General features: G+C 33.3%; 2 protein-coding genes across 2 annotated transcripts in view; one reads left to right on the plus strand and one right to left on the minus strand.

Moving 5' to 3' along the window:
- LOC139483478 (uncharacterized) overlaps positions 1-20,119 on the minus strand; it is a 766,788-nt gene that overhangs the window by 682,658 nt on the left and 64,011 nt on the right. The window lies entirely within an intron of this gene.
- LOC139482550 (uncharacterized) lies at positions 7,096-12,127 on the plus strand. Its single transcript, XM_071266463.1, has 6 exons — positions 7,096-7,337; positions 7,557-7,647; positions 7,770-9,766; positions 10,224-10,477; positions 10,952-11,129; positions 11,636-12,127. Exons 1-6 carry the CDS (start codon positions 7,145-7,147, stop codon positions 11,872-11,874), a joined length of 2,952 nt encoding a protein of 983 aa, XP_071122564.1. The 5' UTR covers positions 7,096-7,144; the 3' UTR covers positions 11,875-12,127.

Consider the following 20,119-nt stretch of genomic DNA (forward strand, 5'->3'; position numbering starts at 1 on the left):
CATAAGACTCATCAGTGACGCTCAAATCAAAATATTTATAAAGCCAAAGAAGTACAAAGTTGAAGAGCACTGAGTTCCAAAATTCCAAAAAGTTGTGCCAAATACGGCTAAGATAATCTATACCTGGGATAAGAAAATGCTTAGTTTTTTGAAAATTAAAAGTTTTGTAAACAGGAAATTTATAAAAATGACCACATTATTGATGTTTATGTCAACACAGAAGTGTTGACTACTGGGCTGGTGATACCCTCGGGGACGAAACAAATAGTATTATAACAATATTCCTTATTTCTGTTCGTCATATCCTAGATAAAACAAATTTATGTACATCATCTTTTAATTTCAACGTGTATAAGAATGACATGCTTTCCAATAACTAAACATGCTGATCACACGAACAATCAAACTCTGTTCGATGTCAAATTATGCGTTTCATGCATATGGATCCAAATGAGGTGGACTTATTGTCTGGACAACAAAGTTACAACAAAGGCATATGTTTTTTTGTGTTCACAATTTCTAATACTGTGTAAAAGCTAATTACATTAATGGTAGAACTTTACTGTACGAGATATGCATTCCTACCATAAATGTCTCTTCATCTAATTTACTATTTAAAAAAGTTCTTGACCTGGATTCATCATATTCATTGAAATGTAGCCTTTAATCGGATCTTTACCAATAATATTGCTGAACAAGAGGCTGTCACAACGACAGCAAACCGGATTTATTAACATTTATTTGTGTCCTGGCAATATCACAAGAACCATTACTGATGAATGGTGAAAGTGAAAATCGTCAATATCAAATTTGACCTCCATTTTGTCATCAGTATCAACATATTAAAATTTGAAAAGCTTAGATTGAATGGTTCATGAGTAAATGCAACAACCTGAATGGAAACGCCATTTTACAATCTTTCAAGAACCATAACTCCTGAACGGTAAAGGTCAAAATCGTCATTATTGAACTTGACCTCTATTTTGTCATCCGTAACAACATATTAAAATTTCAAAAGCTTTGGTTGAATGGTTCATGAGAAAATGCACGGACACGACGGGAAACACCATTTTTCAATCTTTCAAGAACCATAACTCCTGAACGGTAAAAGTCAAAATCGTCATTATTGAACTTGACCTCCATTTTGTCATCAATAACAGCATATTAAAATTTCAAAAGCTTTGGTAGAACAGTTCATGCATAAATGCACGGACAAGACTGGAAACTCCATTTTTCAATCTTTCAAGAACCATAACTCCTGAACGGTAAAAGTCAAATTCGTCATTATTGAACTTGACCTCCATTCTTTCATAAGTAACAACATATTAAAATTTGGGAAGCTTTGGTAGAACAGTTCATGCGTAAATGCACGGACAACTCCATTTTTCAATCTTTCAAGAACCATAACTCCTGAACGGTAAAAGTCAAAATCGCCATTATTGAACTTGACCTTCGAATAGTTGTCAGTAATAACATATTAAAATTTTAAAAGCTTTGGTTGAACGGTTCATGAGTTAATGCACGGACAACATTTGATTGCCGCCCGCCCGCCCGCCCGCCCGCCCGCCCGCCCGCCGTACATCCCCAAATCAATAACCGACATTTTTGTCACAAAAATCCGGTTAAAAATAAGTGATTTAAACTAAAAAAAACAAAATTATTATAAACATTTTCCTATGAACAGGAAATAAAATATGTTAAGCATACACATCATACCATCTAATTTATTCCACACGCCATCATCAGACATTGCCTTGCATTTTATTGTGCGGATTTCTATTCCATTTGTACTGGTAACATCTGTAATATCTTCACCAAACAATTTTTTAATCAATGAAGTCTTTCCAGCACCCTTTTTTCCAACAATTACTAAACGTATGTCTCTCTTTTTCTCAGATCCTGACTGAAGTAATTTAAGGTACAATTCAACAGATCTTTTGTCTGTCATTAATTTTATTTCAGTTGGAACTTCATCTACAAAGTCAAAGATATGTTTGTGAAAAAGAACATTATCTTTCCCAATTGTATTATGATATAAGTGTTATAGTATGCATATCTGTCATTGTTTGCAAATATAAAATATTTCGATGTTTTCAAATTAAGATGGTTAAACCAATAGTTAAGTGCTGTTATAAACAGGTGATCATTTTTTGTATCTTTATGTGCCTCTTAAATGCCAAAATTTTAAAACGGTTTTCCATTTTACAGTGAAAATTTCAGGCAATTCATAATAATATATATAAAAAACTGCATTCCCAAATATACTTCATAATTTATAATCTTAAGCATGTTAAGGTGAAATACCACTTTACATTTTACCCAATTAGTCTTTGTTAAATTTGCACTTTTAAAAAACAAATGTACAAAATTTATCTTTTTTTCAAATAAACATGATAAAGAAATACTTGGCATGCTTTAAGTTTTATCCTCTCCAGTACTATAGACGAAATTTCAAATAACATTTCATTGCATATAAGAAAATAACCATCACTGGAAATTAACCAATAAAATGTTCACCTCTGTTTTACCCGTGTACAACATGTACAAGCTTTAGTAACCAATTGTGTTACTTCAAGTTTCTAAAATATTCTATAGAAACACCAAATAAAAATTAGAGGCTCTCAAGAGCCTGTGTCGCTCACCTGTTAATGTGTTTACTGATGTCGGCCATCTTCGTTGGTAGGCGGGGTCATTTGACACTTTTTTTTAAAATAGATACCCTAGTATTATGATTGTGGCAAAGTTTGATTAAATTTGGCCAAGTCGTTTTAGAAAAGATTTTTATACAAGTTACAAAAATGACGAAAAGTTGTTCAATATTGACTATAAAGGGCAATAACTCCTTAAGGGGTCCTCTGACAATTTTGATCCTGCAGACTTATTTGTAGATCTTACTTTGCTGAACATTATTGCTGTTTACAGTTTATCTCTATCTATAATAGTATTCAAGATAATAACCAAAAACTGCAAAATTTCCTTAAAATCACCAATTTTTGGGCAGCAACCCAACAACAGGTTGTCCGATTCAACTCAAAATTTGTGAGGGGATTTATCTTATTATGATGGACATTTAAATCTTGAAAGATTTGCCCTAAATGTCTTAGTTTCAAAGATATAAAGCAAAAACTGCATTTTACCACTATGTTCTAATTTTAGCCATGTCGGCCATTTTGTTTGGTAGGATGGGTCATCGGACACATTTTTTAAACTATAAACCACAATGATAATTGTGGCCAAGTTTGGTTAAATTTGGCAAAGTAATTTTGGAGAAGAAGATTTTTAGAAAAGTTACAAAAAATGACGAAAAGTTGTTAAAAATTGACTATAAAGGGCAATAACTCCTTAAGGGGTCAACTGACAATTTTGGTAATGTTCACTTATTTGTAGGTCTTACTTTGCTGAACATTATTGCTGTTTACAGTTTATCTCTATCTATTATAGTATTCAAGATAATAACCAAAAACTGCAAAATTTCCTTAAAATTACCATTTCACAGGCAGCAACCCAACAACAGATTGTCTTATTTGTCTGAAAATTTCATGGCAGATAGATCTTGACCTGATCAACCATTATACCCCTTGTCAGATTTGCTCTAAATGCTTTGGTTTTTGAGTTATAAGCCAAAAACTGCATTTTACCCCTATCTTCTATTTTTAGCTATGGCGGCCATCTTTGTTGGTTTGACGGGTCACGCCACACATTTTTTAAACTAGATACCCCAAGGATGATTGTGGCCAAGTTTGGTAGAATTTGGCCCAGTCGTTTCAGAGGAGAAGATTTTTGTAAAAGTTTACGGACGACGGACGCCAAGTGATGAGGAAAGCTCACTTGACCTTTCAGGTCAGGTGAGCTAAAAATGGTGCTTTGAAACACCCACGATATATGTGTATGACCCAGAATTCTTTTAATGCAATGACATGTAGTATAAATTATCTACAACTGTAAAATCTGTATGCAACCGGATGTGACGTACTATGAATTTGTGGTATTACGCCAAAAATACACTAATGAAGCATCATCGACATGTGTTAAAAGAGATTTTGCTTTATAACTATTGATAGTATCCATCTTAAATTTTCGGTGATTGATTCATTGGTTGATTGGTGTTTAACGCCAATATCAACACTATTGTCATAGGGTGAAACTTGCACATTTATTTCTTATCTAAGATCAGTATTTAATTGCCCACATTAATTTTCTATGCTCAAGCGTGTTAAGTATTTGTAGATTTATTGTTTTCATGAACTTTAGGAGACTGTCTGATTGGCCGTTAAATTTATTGTATGATGCAGCTGTGTTTTAACTGTAATCGTTTCTAATTAGAAGCCTTATAATTCATGTCTCTGTTTGTTTATATTCTGTCCTTTTACTTGTGATCTGGAGATAATTGACGATTTAACGTGTGAGAAAGTCATGAAAGTAGCCAGGGCCTTGGCAATAATAAAACTTAGTGAATGTTGAGATTCGACAGGATTGAAGATAGTTAGTGATTATAGATAGAGAATGGACGTGTCTTTATATTACATGTAACAATGTAATGTAATGAAAGTGTATATATGTGACCTTGTACATAATAAATATGTATGTATGAACCTGAGTTTTTAAAGCCAGTGCCTTAGAAGAGCTCCGTGACATTATGGTGGCTAGCAACGGGATTTATTTTGGATTTTAATTGAACATTTTGGACTTTAACTGTTAAATCTGCAATATGCTACCAAAAGGACGACTAAGAAGAAATATATCGGAAGAGAGGTATGCCATAATAACTTTTTGGAAGAAAACATCAAAGATCTGAAAAAAATGAAAATGTTGGCAAAGCAGAGAGGAAGAGGTGTTTTTGAAAAAATTGAGAATAGTTTTATACACTTGAGTCTGTTGAGAAGACAAAGAAGAGGACGTTAATTTGAAAGTAAAAGAAATCTACGCGAATCAGACAGTAGGCCAATTTGCAACTTCTATATGAAAGTTGGACACATGGAGAGAATATTTGATGAAGAATTCTTCATATATGTCGAGAAACTAGAAGTTGCTTCCTTAAAAGGAGGGAAGGCAGCAGAAAACGAAATGAATCCTTAAGTTTTTGAATGTGGAAATTTCGGAAATTCGTCTATCGCGACGTCTGTTCTGAATGATGTGGAATTTACTACTGAATATAATTTTTTGGAAATTCGTCTGTCGCGACGTCTGTTCTGAATGAAGCTTATGTCAGATGTTGTAAAGGAAAGGGAAAGAATCCTTCTAAAGTATGTGGAAATGAAAATTTGGAAATTCGTCTGTCGCGACATCTGTTCTGAATGAAGGTTATTTCAGATGATGAAAATGAAAATGAGGAAATAGAAATTTTGGAAATTCGTCCGTTCTAAATGATGTGGAAATTAGTACTGAAAAGTCTTCTCTCGCCAAGGTTATTTCAGATGTTCTAATGTAAAATGGTACTACATGTTATGCAAATCCGAGAAGTTTTGTGTAGCCAAAATCAGAGGATGATGAGTAAATGTGAAAAGTACCTAATGTTAGTTGATACGGAATCAACAGTCAGTGTTTTGTTAAATAATGTATGTATGGTGATAATAATTGAAATCATTGGAAAACAAATGTTATTTTGTGTAACTATAATGTTAATGTAGCTAGAAATTGTTTGTATCCATGTATTATAGGATTAGATATTCTGTGTGAATTTTCATGCAACGTAGATTTAGGAAATAATTTTATTGTGTTAAATGAAAATATTTTATAGAAATTGTTTGTGGTCATGGGGCTCCAAGACAGTTAGGCCTAAAATAAAATTTCATTTGTTTGGCATTGCCGTCCGACCCACTGGAAAACCTGCCGCCCAAATAATTTTTTTTGCATTTCAGATATTTTTTTTTTTTTTTTTTTGTAATAAAAAAAATCGGAATCGTGCCGGAATTTTGATCGTATCCGCGGATTTTGTTCCGGGTTTTACTTTTTCCAAATCAAGATCGTTAAAGCGTTTGTTGTATTCTGTTTTAAGAACAAACGTTTAACTGACATTGAATAGAAAAACGTCTGCCAAAAATATGAAAATATAATGTCAAAGAGGCCGGCAGCGGAAAGCATCCCCCTATGCTGCAATGCTTCAGTTCAGGGGGGTGAACATTTCATAAAAAACAAGATTTTTAGTTATTCTTTGGAAGAATCGTGGGAGGATGTGTTGAAAGACCTTTTAGAGGACTCTGATTTTACTTTTGGAAAAGCAGACACAGTCGACGTCTGCTTGACGTCGACTCTTCACGGATTAGAAGCTTTCCACCCAGATATGACAGAAAACATTTCTGTTGCTTTAACATTTGATAAATCTCTGAAATACGTAAGGTTTATCATTCACAAGTTTTGCCCTGACACAGAAAAAAAAGCACCTAAAAGTCAAAACGATGCTTTCAAAATGATGATGACAGAACGGGGGAGCTGCACAAAAGCACCAACACTTAAAGACCAAAATGGTCCCAGATTTACAGGTTAGTAGTTTTGTACCAGTAGATGCTAGCCTGGTACAAAACATACATATTTATAAAAAGACTAGCATCTTGTGTCATATTGAATTAATTACCACCCCCTCCATTGAATTTACTACCCCCTTCATTTGTTTAAAACATATCAGAATAAGATCTGTCAAACATTTTTAACACAGAAAAGATATTTGTCAGATTGCAACATATTTATAAATGTATCTAGTGTACCTGGGCAGTGTTGATCACCCCCCCCCCCCCCCCCTCCAATTTTTGTTAAGGGCTCATGATCATGTGCATGTCCAGAACCCTGGAAGTGGTAATCATACAAGCATTACAACCCTACCAAGCATATCTGTAAAACAAGTTTGTCTGGCATGCATCTGACATATTTTCATCAAACAAATCTTTATCATGGTCTAGTTGTACAAGGAGCTGCATAATAGTCAAGCCGTTTACAATATAGTAACTTTACAACTTCAAAATGCAACATCAAGCCTCTGTTCAATGGGCAGTCAAAATTAAGGTTCAGTTTTCATATATATGGTTAATGTCAGTTTCTTGCTGGCACATGTCTGTGGTTTGTATTGGTAACTTTGCTATATATGTACAGAAACTATTTTTTTTTTTATTTTTCAGCCAAAGATAAGCTGTATAATGATTTGGTAAACCAGATGGTTACAGAAAAGGCATTTTTCCCAAATTCAATGTTTAATAGTACAATTGAGAAGCATGTTGGTGTGATTGTAAATGCTCTATGGTACATTGACGGAAGCAAAGACAAGTTTGAAACTAGATGCCAAAAGGATCCTTCATATAGTATTCCAACACGGTGTGTTTTTACCTCTGCAGATTTAATTATTAAATGTATATTGATTAAAATTTAACACTTTAATAAATGTAAAACATAGAATTAAGTTTTAAAAAACTAGTTATGTCAGAACTTGTGTCCAGTTTACACTGATGTCCAACAATACCATTATATATTCTATCTGTCTGACAGACAGACAGACAGACATATGATGTCAGAGAATATTTTTTTTATTTATTCAATATATAAATTTATACATGTTTCTGACATATCAGACATTGAAATGCTATTTTCCAAGTACAGTTTTCCAAAGATTATAAAATATACATCTGACAAATGTTTTTATTACTGGCAGTATGTCAGAATGTAAAATTTGGGTTGGCAATGGTTACTGAATATTCTGTTTTAACTTCAATGTCAGACATGAAATTTAAATATTATTAAAACTTGTGTTCGGTTTGATTATATATTGTCTCCTTGTGTTGCAGGTTTTTGAATTCATATTGTGGCTACAACGATTGGAAAAAGAATAAAAAGAAAGCCCCTGTTTTATCTGCTGCTACTCTGAAGCTCCATAGTTCTCTCTTGTTTGACGTTCTTTCATTACCATGTACTACAACTTGGAACAATTTTAAAACTGACTTGATTCATCTCTCACAAAGCTTGAATTCCTATTCCGCATACTTAGATAAATCAAATGAAGAGCAAAAACAAAGACAAGGCATAGAACACCCAGTTCGTGAAGTTGCAAAAAATGCTTTCCTGTCACATGTTCCATCTGTATCAATTGTTGATAGAAAGTACTCCATTCTTGATTCAGCAATGCTAAAACTTGATTATTACGAATATTTGTACTTGGATGAAGACATCCATGTGTCCATAGAGGATTCACTGAAAACATCATGGTCCAGATACAGTTTTTTGCAAAACCTGAAACTGTCTCAACCTATCAATAAGTTAAGTTATAACCCAGGAGGATCTGTAGGATCCACAGTTTTCATATGGAAAGTTCCTCAACATAGGGGTATAAATGAGGTCATGAATGATGCACTTAAGGTCATAGACACACTTAAACCAAAGTTACCAGAATATCATACCCGTCGTATGAGAAGAGACTTCATAAATAAATACAGCAACTTGAATGCTGTAAGCATTCCAAAGCACATTCTACGTTCTATATACTCAGACCTGACTATGGATGCTACATCAGATCAGAACCCTGCTATGGACTCGAGAGTTCGACATGCTATCTTGTCTGAGGACGCAGATCTTATTTTAGATCTTCGCCATTTGAACAAGGGAAGACCTGGGGATACATTTGATAATTTCTTTGATTTATTGAAAACTAAGGTTGATGAGATGTCTGCAGCAGACGAAAGACGTCACGGAATTGAGCATCTTGCAAAATACATTTCAGTTAGAGACCTTATCAATGATGTGAAAAATGATATAGAACCAGAAACACCTATTCCAAGCGAGTCCACTGTTTTATTTGCTTTCACTCCCAAAAACTCTTATCTTAATACATCAAAGCTGTATAAATCAAAGGTTCCCTTACAATTTAAAGTACAGACAAGACAGTTACGTTTGTCACACCAAGATGATCATTATTGTGCAGCACAATACAAGTACATGAGGGAGTATGCAATAATGTATCGTGAACATGTAACATTCTTAAGCATAGATGATAAATCTAAAATTGACATTGGCGAACCACACCAATATGTGTCAACAGGTGTTCGAGGCAAAAAAAGCTTGGTTCCAACAGGATCAACTCTGAGTGCTTTGGACCATGATGTGTCAAGCAAGGGTTCAATTACTCCTTCTGTTAGTTTGAATGTTCAAATACCTGAAGAAAAAGGAGGGTCATTTTACCAAGGAAAAGTAAACGTTACATATAAAGATTCTATTTTCCAAGCCAGCAGTCCATGGCGTCATGCTGCTGAAATGCAAAGAAATTTACTATTTGCAGAAGAGGTATCACCTGTACTCATGCTATTTTCAGACGGTGGGCCCGACCACCGTATCACATATCACTCTGTGAAACTGTCATTAATCATACTATTCAAAAACTTAGATTTAGATATTCTTATTGCTGGTCGCACTGCTCCTGGGCACTCCTGGATTAATCCTGTGGAAAGAATCATGAGTACACTTAACATTGCATTACAAAATGCAGCACTTGCCAGATCAGAATGTACTTCAGATATGGAACAAGTTCTCAGGTCTGTAAATTCTATGGCTGAAATTAGAAAGAAAGCAGAAAGAGTACCAAATCTAAAAGGAGAATGGCTTGAATCACTTGGACCCATCATTGAAGTTCTACAGAACCGTACTGAAAGATTGGAATTAAAAGGCCAACCATTCAAATGTCATAAAGCATCTTCTGATGAGAATGTTTTTGAGTTTGAATCACAAGTACATAATATAGACGCAGCTATAGAAATTGGGAAATATCAGATGAAGGATCTAGCAAAAAAAGCAGGTACTTTGAAACTAGGTTTTACTTCTGTACTTATTAAAGTTATAGCTTGTTGTTCAGTGTGAGCCAAGGCTCTGTGTTGAAGGCCATACTTTGACGTTAACTTTCATTTATATGTTGTGACTTGGATGGAGAGTTGTCTCATTAGCGCTCATACCACATGTTATTCAAGTCAGATTTTTAGTACATCAAATAAGTAGACAATTATATGAGGGACACCAAACTTTAATAAACAAAACAATGTCAGACAAGACAACAGACAGTAGTTTTAATAATTGAAAAAAAGAAGAGATGATGTCAGATAAATGTCACAGCCCAAGACACAAAATGCGTCTTCACTGTCAAACTAAATAAAAATGCAAACACCTACAATAGCAGGTACCAGCAGTTCCTGGCTCATGCACAACACCAACCTGACCATGTAAATATGTATTAGTGATATGATATTTTTCTATTTCAGATTACCAGAAATTTCTGGCCACACATTGTCTACAGCGAAACTACATTTTCCAAATACGTAAATGTGGGAATGCAGAATGCTGTAGACCAAGGCGGTGTCAGCAACAGGAGTTTCCACCATTACCTGATCCTGTGTTATCACATGATAAAGATCATTTTCAGCCACTAACGGATGTTATTGGGAAAACAACAACAGATTCGGACAGGCCCTCATCTTCAAACCAAACCGTAGCTTCTGTTGCCGAAGCACTTCAGGTTTGTAATTTTAACATGATTTCCTTTTTAAAGAGTATATAAAAAAGAAGATATTGTGTTGCCAATGAGACAACTCTATACAAGAGACCAAATGACACAGAAATTAACTTTAGGTCACTGTATGGCCTTCAACAATGAGTATATGTGTGTATGTTTGACACTAAATTTAAACTCAATGTGTCAGATGTGTTGAAAATTAATAATAAACATAAAAAAGAACTTAAAATGATATATTTTAAAATATGACACTCTGACAGAAAACTATTAAGCATAGGTAAAAAACAATCTTTACAATTAAACCTGGAAAAGGGTAAAGTACATACTGCTATTATATGCTAGTGTCATTTTAGTGTTGCCATCGGAAATGTACTCAAAAGACCCAAACATGTTGAAAGCTTTATGATTTGTTTTTCTGACAAATATTAAAGTATTTTGTTCTCTCTTCTTATATCCTCATAAAATTCTACATTCTAGGGTGTGAAGAACAACCAACTAACTGCTCAAAACGTGAGGAAAACTGTTACTTGTGTTGAATGTGGGAAACCTAGATGTTTGTATTCCAAAAAACAGCTGTCAGTAAGAGAGTCCAGAAGTCTCACAAGATTGCTAGAAAAACATGATTACACCTGTGGTGCTTTAATTACACCTGATGGTATTGCTTTTAAAAATTATTCTGCCTTTTTTCCAATGCCAGGTTAAAATGATTCTGACAGTTAACATTGAAGATACATGTACATTGTATAGACAAAAAAAACAAGAAAAAAAAGAAACACAGAAACACTGTGTTATAATAGAGACACATATTTAATTGTATAAGATCATTTATTTAAAAATGCACTTTAATAGTTTCCATTGAAGCATGTTTAAAACTGAACTCGGTGAGACAGGCAGTGCTAGCCTGATAGTACTTCAATGGCTACTTGCATCTTCTTTTGCAAAACAAATAGAATTCTGTACTCATTAAACACAGTCAATGAATGAATTTGATAGTATTATATTGCATTCAATGTTTTTTTTCACAATCTGACTTTTACCTCATTATGATCATGGTTTAGTAAATTCATGTCTATTAATAATACTAAATGTTAAGTTTAATACATGTTTTTCAGATACCTCTGTCTGACACATTGAAACATATTTATATTTTATTTCATATAGGAGATGCACTGCAAGGCTTGGTATTTGTAAGACTGCAGCTTAGTTGCAACTCCAATATTGAATTCCCATATTATGCTGCCAACAACACTCGGAAGGACATTTGCTGCCATTGTGCAGCAGAAGGAGTGCAGAAGGATCAGGAACTTATGAAAACATTCCGAGTGGTTTTGCCAGTGTGTGTACAGTGCCATGCAGCTGGCAAAGAAACCCCAAAGAGAAACCCAATAAAGAATTTATAGACTTTGATACATATTAGTTTGAAATGTTTTATTATAAAAAAAAAGAATTTGGTTTTTGCTGTTTGTTCCTTTAATATGTTGCATTTAATAAATCTGTCAGATACTTTAATGTCATTTCTTCCTCTTTTTATCCTGTGAAAACCAGTCTGGAAAATATAAAGCTAAATGTAAAAAAAAAAAATAATTTCCCTACCTACCTACCCACCTGCTGATAGTGTGGGTAGGCAATGCCAAACAAACAATTTCTTAAGGGTGGCCTTAAAAACTTTCGATCAAGCCGTATGAAAGAATTTTGTAAAATTATAGAACAGCATACCATCCTGAAACAGATAGTTTATTGGAACGTTTAACGGAACATTAACCGCAATGTTATCAAATGGATGTTAGTGGACACTAGCTTGATTGGGACACGTTTATTACTTTTGGATTGATCACTTACTTCGTTGTACGAAAGTATACAAGAGACTCCGTTGTTCCGAACATTAATCAAATTGAAAATAGTGACAATACAATGGTGAATTTTAAGATACAATGCGATCACGAAATGAGTCTAAGAGGTTAGAAAAACATTATTTTGTACAGTTTGAGAATGGTGAGACCCAGTGGGTAAAAGAGGACGCTATTAAAGATTTTGCAATTATAAATGACTTTCATATTTCAAATGAGAACAATGCATAGACTGTGAATTTGTTTAAATGTGTTAAAAAAAAATAAAAAAATATGATATTGTGTATGTATATATATATACCATGTATGAGTAAGAGTGTGTTGGTGTGTCGGGATGCCACAGCTAATTGGGGAGGTATGTCAAAGGGTGAAACTTGCACATTTATTTCTTATCTAAGATCAGTATTTAATTGCCCACATTAATTTGCTATGCTCAAGCATGTTAAGTATTTGTAGATTTATTGTTTTCATGAACTTAATTCTCCTTAATAATGAATTACCTTCAACTAAAAATGTTACAGGCAAATTATAGGAGCTAGCCAAGGACATGTAGCAAGTCCTCAAATCTCACATATAGCCAAATACCAACAAATAAATAAAATTCTAAATATCTGTCCACACAAAAATAAAATATTATTTGATAAACGTATGCAAGATGATGGATATATTTTATTTCAAGGTACTATGGAAGAAGTTAAACTTCTTTTCTAAATAGCAAACACAAACCACAACCTACTGCAATTTACTTATGAAATTGACAGACAAAGTTTGAAATTTCTAGACTTAGAAACGTATAAAGGACAGAGATTTCAAAAAGAAAATATCTTAGATATTAAATGTTTCACAAAACCAATTGAAAAATTCTAAATTCTACACCAAAATTCTAACCACGCTTAAAGCTGTTTTAAATCCTTTATTAAAGGTGAAGGAATAAGAATTCTTAGAAATACCTCTGATCCTAACAATTTTAATGAAAAAATACACATATTTACAGAAAAATTAAAACAAAGAGGTTACGAAATCGCTTTTGTAAATAAAATATTAAGAAATATTTCCATACAGAAAGATTAAACAAATTAACAAACAAAGAAACAAGCATAAACAAAAACACAGCTAACTATAATATATCTTTCATAACACAATACCACGCTAATGCGGAAAATTTACAAACCATTATAAGAAAACATTGGCATTTAATTCAAGACAACCCACAGTTCAAAAATCTCTTTGATAAAAAAACCTACAATTGCATTCAAAAGAAACAGGAACATTGGGGAAATCGTTAAGAAACACTTGAAATAAATCAATGTCTCCCAATAAAAATTAATTAGACAGATACACTAAAACCAAAGGAAGGTGCGCTGTCAATGACAAATGCATATTATAACGTATCTTAAACTAAATCTAATAACCAAAACCAGTGATCCATACAATAATAAATAAAATGTACAAAATAATAAACAAATAAAGATTTAGGGAATAAAAAACAAAACGGACGACCTCTGAAGACATTTACCTGGAATATAATTCAGAAAGAACTCAAAACATTGTACACGTAGCACGTAATCAATGTAAGATCAGAAATGTGATCCATACTATAAAAGGGTGGATATTGGATCAATATACCTATAATTTATACTAGTGTTATGAAAAGCTTGTTATTTGAAACTGAGTAGCAAATTACTTGTGACATATTTCCTATAAAGTCACAGTGGTCTTTAAAGGGAAACTTCGCAAAAAAATCAAAAATTGATATTATGGCCATTCTGTATAAAAATGCTCAAATTTATAGATATTAAAGTTTTATTCCGCTAAATAAGAGATCACCATCGATTTAAAATTTTGAGTATCAGTTCTCTGCTCTCCGCCATCTTGTCACCTTCTCCGATGAAAAATCCCGATATGTCTATAAACCACAAAGGAACAAAACTACAGTAAACGATGTAGTCGTAATTGCGTGTCGATATCTTGTCAATCGTACGGTTGTTTTATCTGACTGACTAACTTGATACGGAAAATGGTCTTATATTTTTAAATAACCATATAGTCTGTTATTTTTAAACTGTTAATATTGTAATTAGTTAAAAAGTCAAAGTTCAAATCATAAATAAGTGTTCCGTGGAAATTGTTTTCGAAAATCTAATTCGTTCATAATTCTTTCAAGTAATAAACTTTATTTAAATAAATTCGGATCTTCCCTCATCGGATCACCAGCATGGCTAAAGGTATTACTCCCAAAGGTATTGGAAGGGGTGTAAGGTGACACGTCCAGGTATTCAATCGATTTCCTGTCCGGCGGGCTTGCAAGTTCATGCATCGTTTCACTTCTGTAGGTATTGATCAGTGTACACGACCGTTACTTATAACTTTCCATTTTGAACTATCAGGTGCATGTATAATATACATTTTTGTCTTGCGTGTCCGAAAGTGATATAATATACTAGTCATTACTGAACTCATACGCTTGTTTATAAATAACATTTCTGGTGTAAATAATATTATTTATAAAAAAAAAATAATACAAAAAAAAAAAATTGAAGAAATACAAATCTATTTACATATTTTTCCAAGGGTTAATTTGGGAAAATGTAATATATACTCGTTGTCAATAGTTTAGGACAGATTGGAACATACCAGAATTATTGATTTAAAAAAAATGTGCGCACTTGTCGACGATTCGTGTATACATACGCCTGGGTAAAAAGTTACGGAACTGTAGTCAGTAGCGCAATTTAAAATATGTATACATGTATACATTGAACATAAGAAAGAAACATACATTTTGTGTAAATTGTGGTAAAAGTTTTGTAAATAGACTAGTCCACGTATGCCAACAGTATGTAATCAACGAATTCGATAGACTATTGTATACCAAAAGAAGAAGAAGAAAAAAAAGAAACAATTTGATTTAAATACAGGTCAATTTATAACTTGCTTTGGTTCATCGAAGTTAAGAACATAGTAAACTCACAGATTTATATATCAATTAGATTGTTCTCGAATAAAGGACGAAATTCGTCATCATCACAATTGTTCCAACATTCATGTAAAATATATGCAACTGGACGTACACTAATAATCCCCAAGGGATGTGAATATTTTCTAGGAAAACTATTGAGTATCAATTTCGGGATTTATTTTCTTTCTTGATATTCAATGACAGCAATTTAAAGAATAAACTGCTTGTCGGATATTTGTCCGCTTTAGGGGTATTCTTGCAAGTTGAACAGACTTATAATAACATTCAAAAATAGAGAAAGATAACATTAAATTCGTTGTCTTTAATTTTAAACATGCGTTGGTCAAATAGTTATTTAAGTATATATATACGTTGGGAGACGACGATTATTATAGTAGTCTCAGATTTTAATAAGGACGTTCCCGATTATGAATAAATTTGGTCGACGTTTTTCACACTTGAAAAGAATATCTATTCGTAATTTTTCGATTACATTCCAATACAAAAGTATTTTTTCTTTATTCGTACATATTATATTCCGCTTCGGTAGAGTTATCTTCAGATAGTTTCATATATTAATTAATACATGGCTTTCAAAAGTCTAAATGTAAGTGTTCTCGTACATTTTTTCGCCTAATAAAGACAAATAAAAATGATTTAGTAAAGCTATTTCTAATATCTAAGTCCCCCTTTTTTATGAGACATAAATCAAGGACAAGACTTGTATATCATTTCATTCTGACATATGAATTAAGTTTCCCGTCTTTAACCGAAAATTGTGTATTTCTTAGTAAATTAACTTATTTGAATTCAAATAAATAATAGCACCAAATATAATTAAATAATTCCACGGCGACCAATTTTTATTTGTCACCAACTTGAATATGTATTTTTAATGTGTGTATTAAATGCTCCCACTGATCCGAATAGACAGTCACACCTGGCAAGGTGTGCCCTAGAGGCGTGGTTAAATACCGAAGTGCAAATAACAATTTACCTTTCAACAAGCCATCTACGAGTATTGCCACAGAACCGTGAATACACACATCGTATAAACCTAGTCATAGCAGAGATAGTAAAAGGTCAATAATAGTACACCAACATATTGTCTTGACAGATTATTGTACTTTAATTTGTTCACCTTATCAGTCCGAAAATGCATTTATTAAAAATAAATTTATAACTTTTTGTGTTGTCTACAAAAATAATTCGAATATATACGCTTAACATAGATAATTTATCTCACGAATGAGTACAATTGAACGTCTGTGCGTTTTATCTTCTTATTATCGGATGGTTATTAGATAAAGCATAAGTCATCGGCGCGCTTACGATTACGTTAAAATATGATTAAAAACCAAGACTTTTAATGATTGTATTTTAAATCCCGGCATGCAAAAATCAGGAGAAAACGTCACGACCTACAGGAAGTAGTTGATATTTTTTCATTAATTATTGAATTTCTTCTTTATTACTGCACATATAGCGATAAAACTTTGTGAATATATATATTATGTCATAATGAACATATTTAAACCATAAGTAAAAAATCGTGAATTTTCCCTTTAAATAACCTTAATTAGAAGTTTGCTGCCAGCGTTCTCTCTGTCATTAAAACAATAAATGAGTATGTTAATGTTTTGATCTGTCAGCATGTCGATATGTCAATATGTTGATTTATCAGTCTATAAATGTGTTGATATGTCCATGTATTGATGTATACGTTTGTTAATGTGTTGATATGTCAGTGTGTTAATGTGTTGATGTTTGAATCTGTTAATGTGTTGATCTGTCAGTGTGTTGATATGTCAATGTGTTAATGTACAAGTATTATTGTGTTGATCTGTCAATGTGTCAATATGTCAATGTGTTTCTGTACGAGTCTGGTAATATGTGGATCTATCAGTGTGTCGATGTATTAGTGTAAATGTTGATTTGTCAGTGTGTTGATATATCAATGCATTGAGTTTTGAGTCTGTTAATGTATAGATCTGTCAATGTGTCAATACGTCAATGTGTTTATGTATGAGTCTGTAAATGTGTTTATATATTATGTCAATGTGTGAATGGTTGAGTCAGTTAATGTGTTGATCTGTTGGTGTGACGATACATCATGTGTTGATATATGAATCTGTAATTGTGTTGATCTGTCAGTGTGTCGATATATCAATATGTTTATCTATGAGTCTGGTTATATGTGGATCTATCAGTGTGTCAATGAATTAGTGTAAATGTTAATTTGTCAGTGTGTTGATATATCAATGCATCGAGTTTTGAGTCTGTTAATGTGTAGATCTGTCAATGTGTCAATATGTCAATGTGTTCATGTATGTGTCTGGTTATATGTGGATCTATCAGTATGTCAATGTGTTTATGTATGAGTCTGTAAATGTGTCTATTTGTCAATGTGTGAATGGTTGAGTCTGTAAATGTGTCTATATGTCAATGTGTGAATGGTTGAGTCTGTAAATGTGTCTATATGTCAATTTGTGAATGGTTGAGTCTGTAAATGTGTCTATATGTCAATGTGTGAATGGTTTAGTCTGTAAATGTGTCTATATGTCAATTTGTGAATGGTTAAGTCTGTAAATGTGTCTATATGTCAATGTGTGATTGGTTGAGTCTGTAAATGTGTCTATATGTCAATGTGTGAATGGTTGAGTCTGTAAATGTGTCTATATGTCAATGTGTGAATGGATGAGTCTGTAAATGTGTCTATATGTCAATGTGTGATTGGTTGAGTCTGTAAATGTGTCTATATGTCAATGTGTGAATGGTTGAGTCTGTAAATGTGTCTATATGTCAATGTGTCAATGGTTGAGTCTGTAAATGTGTCTTTATGTCAATGTGTGAATGGTTGAGTCTGTAAATGTGTCTATATGTCAATGTGTGAATGGTTGAGTCTGTAAATGTGTCTATATGTCAATGTGTCAATGGTTGAGTCTGTAAATGTGTCTATATGTGAATGGTTGAGTCTGTAAATGTGTCTATATGTCAATGTGTGAATGGTTGAGTCTGTAAATGTGTCTATATGTCAATGGTTGAGTCTGTAAATGTGTCTATATGTCAATGTGTGAATGGTTTAGTCTGTAAATGTGTCTATATGTCAATGTGTGATTGGTTGAGTCTGTAAATGTGTCTATATGTCAATGTGTGAATGGTTGAGTCTGTAAATGTGTCTATATGTCAATGTGTCAATGGGTGAGTCTGTAAATGTGTCTATATGTCAATGTGTGAATGGTTAAGTCTGTAAATGTGTCTATATGTCAATGTGTCAATGGTTAAGTCTGTAAATGTGTCAATATGTCAATGTGTCAATGGTTGAGTCTGTTAATGTGTTGATCTGTTGTTGTGTCCATACGTCATGTGTTGATATATGAATCTGTTATTGTGTTGATCTGTCAGTGTGTCAATATGTTAATGTGTTGATGTAGGAGTCAGTTAATATGTTTATCTGTCAGTGTTTCGATATGTCAGTAAGTTAAATCTGTCTATATGTCAATGTCTTGATGTATGAGACTGCTAAAGTGTTGATCTGTCAGTGTTATAAATCTGTTAATGTGTTGCCTTTTACAACTGATTTTTATAGTTCGTTCTTAAGTTGTACTGTAATACAACTGTCCCAGGTTAGGGGGGAGGATTGGGATCCCGCTTACATGTTTAACCCCACCTTATTCTGTATGTATGTGCCTGTCCCAAGTCAGGATCCTGTAATTCAGTGGTTGTTGTTTGTTGATGTGCTACATATTTGTTTTTCGTTCATTTTGTTTTACATAATTTAGGCTGTTAGTTTTCTTGTTTGAATTGAATTACATTTGTCACTTTGGGGCCTTTTATAGCGGACTATGCGGTATGGGCTTTGCTCATTGTTGAAGGCTATACAGTGACCTATAGTTGTTAATTTCTGTGTCATTTGGTCTCTTATGAAGAGTTGTCTCATTGGCAATCATACCACATCTTGTTTTTATATGAACTGTCAGTGTGTCAACATGGCAATGTATCAATGTATTAGTCTGCTTTTGTATTGATCTGTCAATTTGTCGATATGTCAATGTGTAGATCTCTCAATGTGTCAATGTGTAAAAGCTTTAGAATTGTCAATGTATTAATATGTCAACATGTCAATGTGTCAACTGGTTATTGTGTCGATATGTCTATGCGTCAATGTTTGAATTTGATTCTCTTTTGATTCCTCAATTTTGATATGTTGATCTGCCAATTGATTAATATGTCGATTTGTTAATAGGTCAACTGGTCAATGTGTCTATCCGTCTATAGGTCTACTGGTCAATGTGTCTATCTTTTTATAGGTCAACTGGTCAAGGTGTCTGTCCTTCTATAGGTCAACTGGTCAATGTGTCTATCCTTCTATAGGTCAACTGGTCAATGTGTCTATCCTTCTATAGGTCAACTGGTCAATGTGTCTATCCTTCTATAGGTCAACTGGTGAATGTGTCTATCCGTCTATAGGTCAACTGGTGAATGTGTCTATCCGTCTATTGGTCAACTGTCAATGTGTCTATCATTCTATAGGTCAACTGGTCAATGTGTCTATCCTTCTATAGGTCAACTGGTGAATGTGTCTATCCGTCTATAGGTCAACTGGTGAATGTGTCTATCCGTTTATAGGTCAGCTGGTCAAGGTGTCTATCCGTCTATAGGTCAACTGGTTATTGTGTCTATCCTTCTATAGGTCAACTGGTCAATGTGTCTATCCGTTTATAGGTCAACTGGTCAAGGTGTCTATCCGTCTATAGGTCAACTGGTTATTGTGTCTATCCTTCTATAGGTCAACTGGTCAATGTGTCTATCCGTTTATAAGTCAACTGGTCAAGGTGT

The sequence above is a fragment of the Mytilus edulis genome, chromosome 7, assembly GCF_963676685.1.
Source record: "Mytilus edulis chromosome 7, xbMytEdul2.2, whole genome shotgun sequence".
Classification (NCBI taxonomy): Eukaryota; Metazoa; Mollusca; class Bivalvia; order Mytilida; family Mytilidae; genus Mytilus; species Mytilus edulis.

Excerpts from the sequence above, each read along its gene's own strand:
- LOC139482550 (XM_071266463.1), top strand. The coding sequence starts at position 7,145 with ATGGTTACAGAAAAGGCATTTTTCCCAAATTCAATGTTTAATAGTACA. Across the intron at positions 7,338-7,556 it reads TGCAGATTTAATTATTAAAT|ACATTGAAATGCTATTTTCC; the intron begins GTATATTGATTA and ends CTGACATATCAG. Across the intron at positions 7,648-7,769 it reads TACTGGCAGTATGTCAGAAT|GTTTTTGAATTCATATTGTG; the intron begins GTAAAATTTGGG and ends CTTGTGTTGCAG.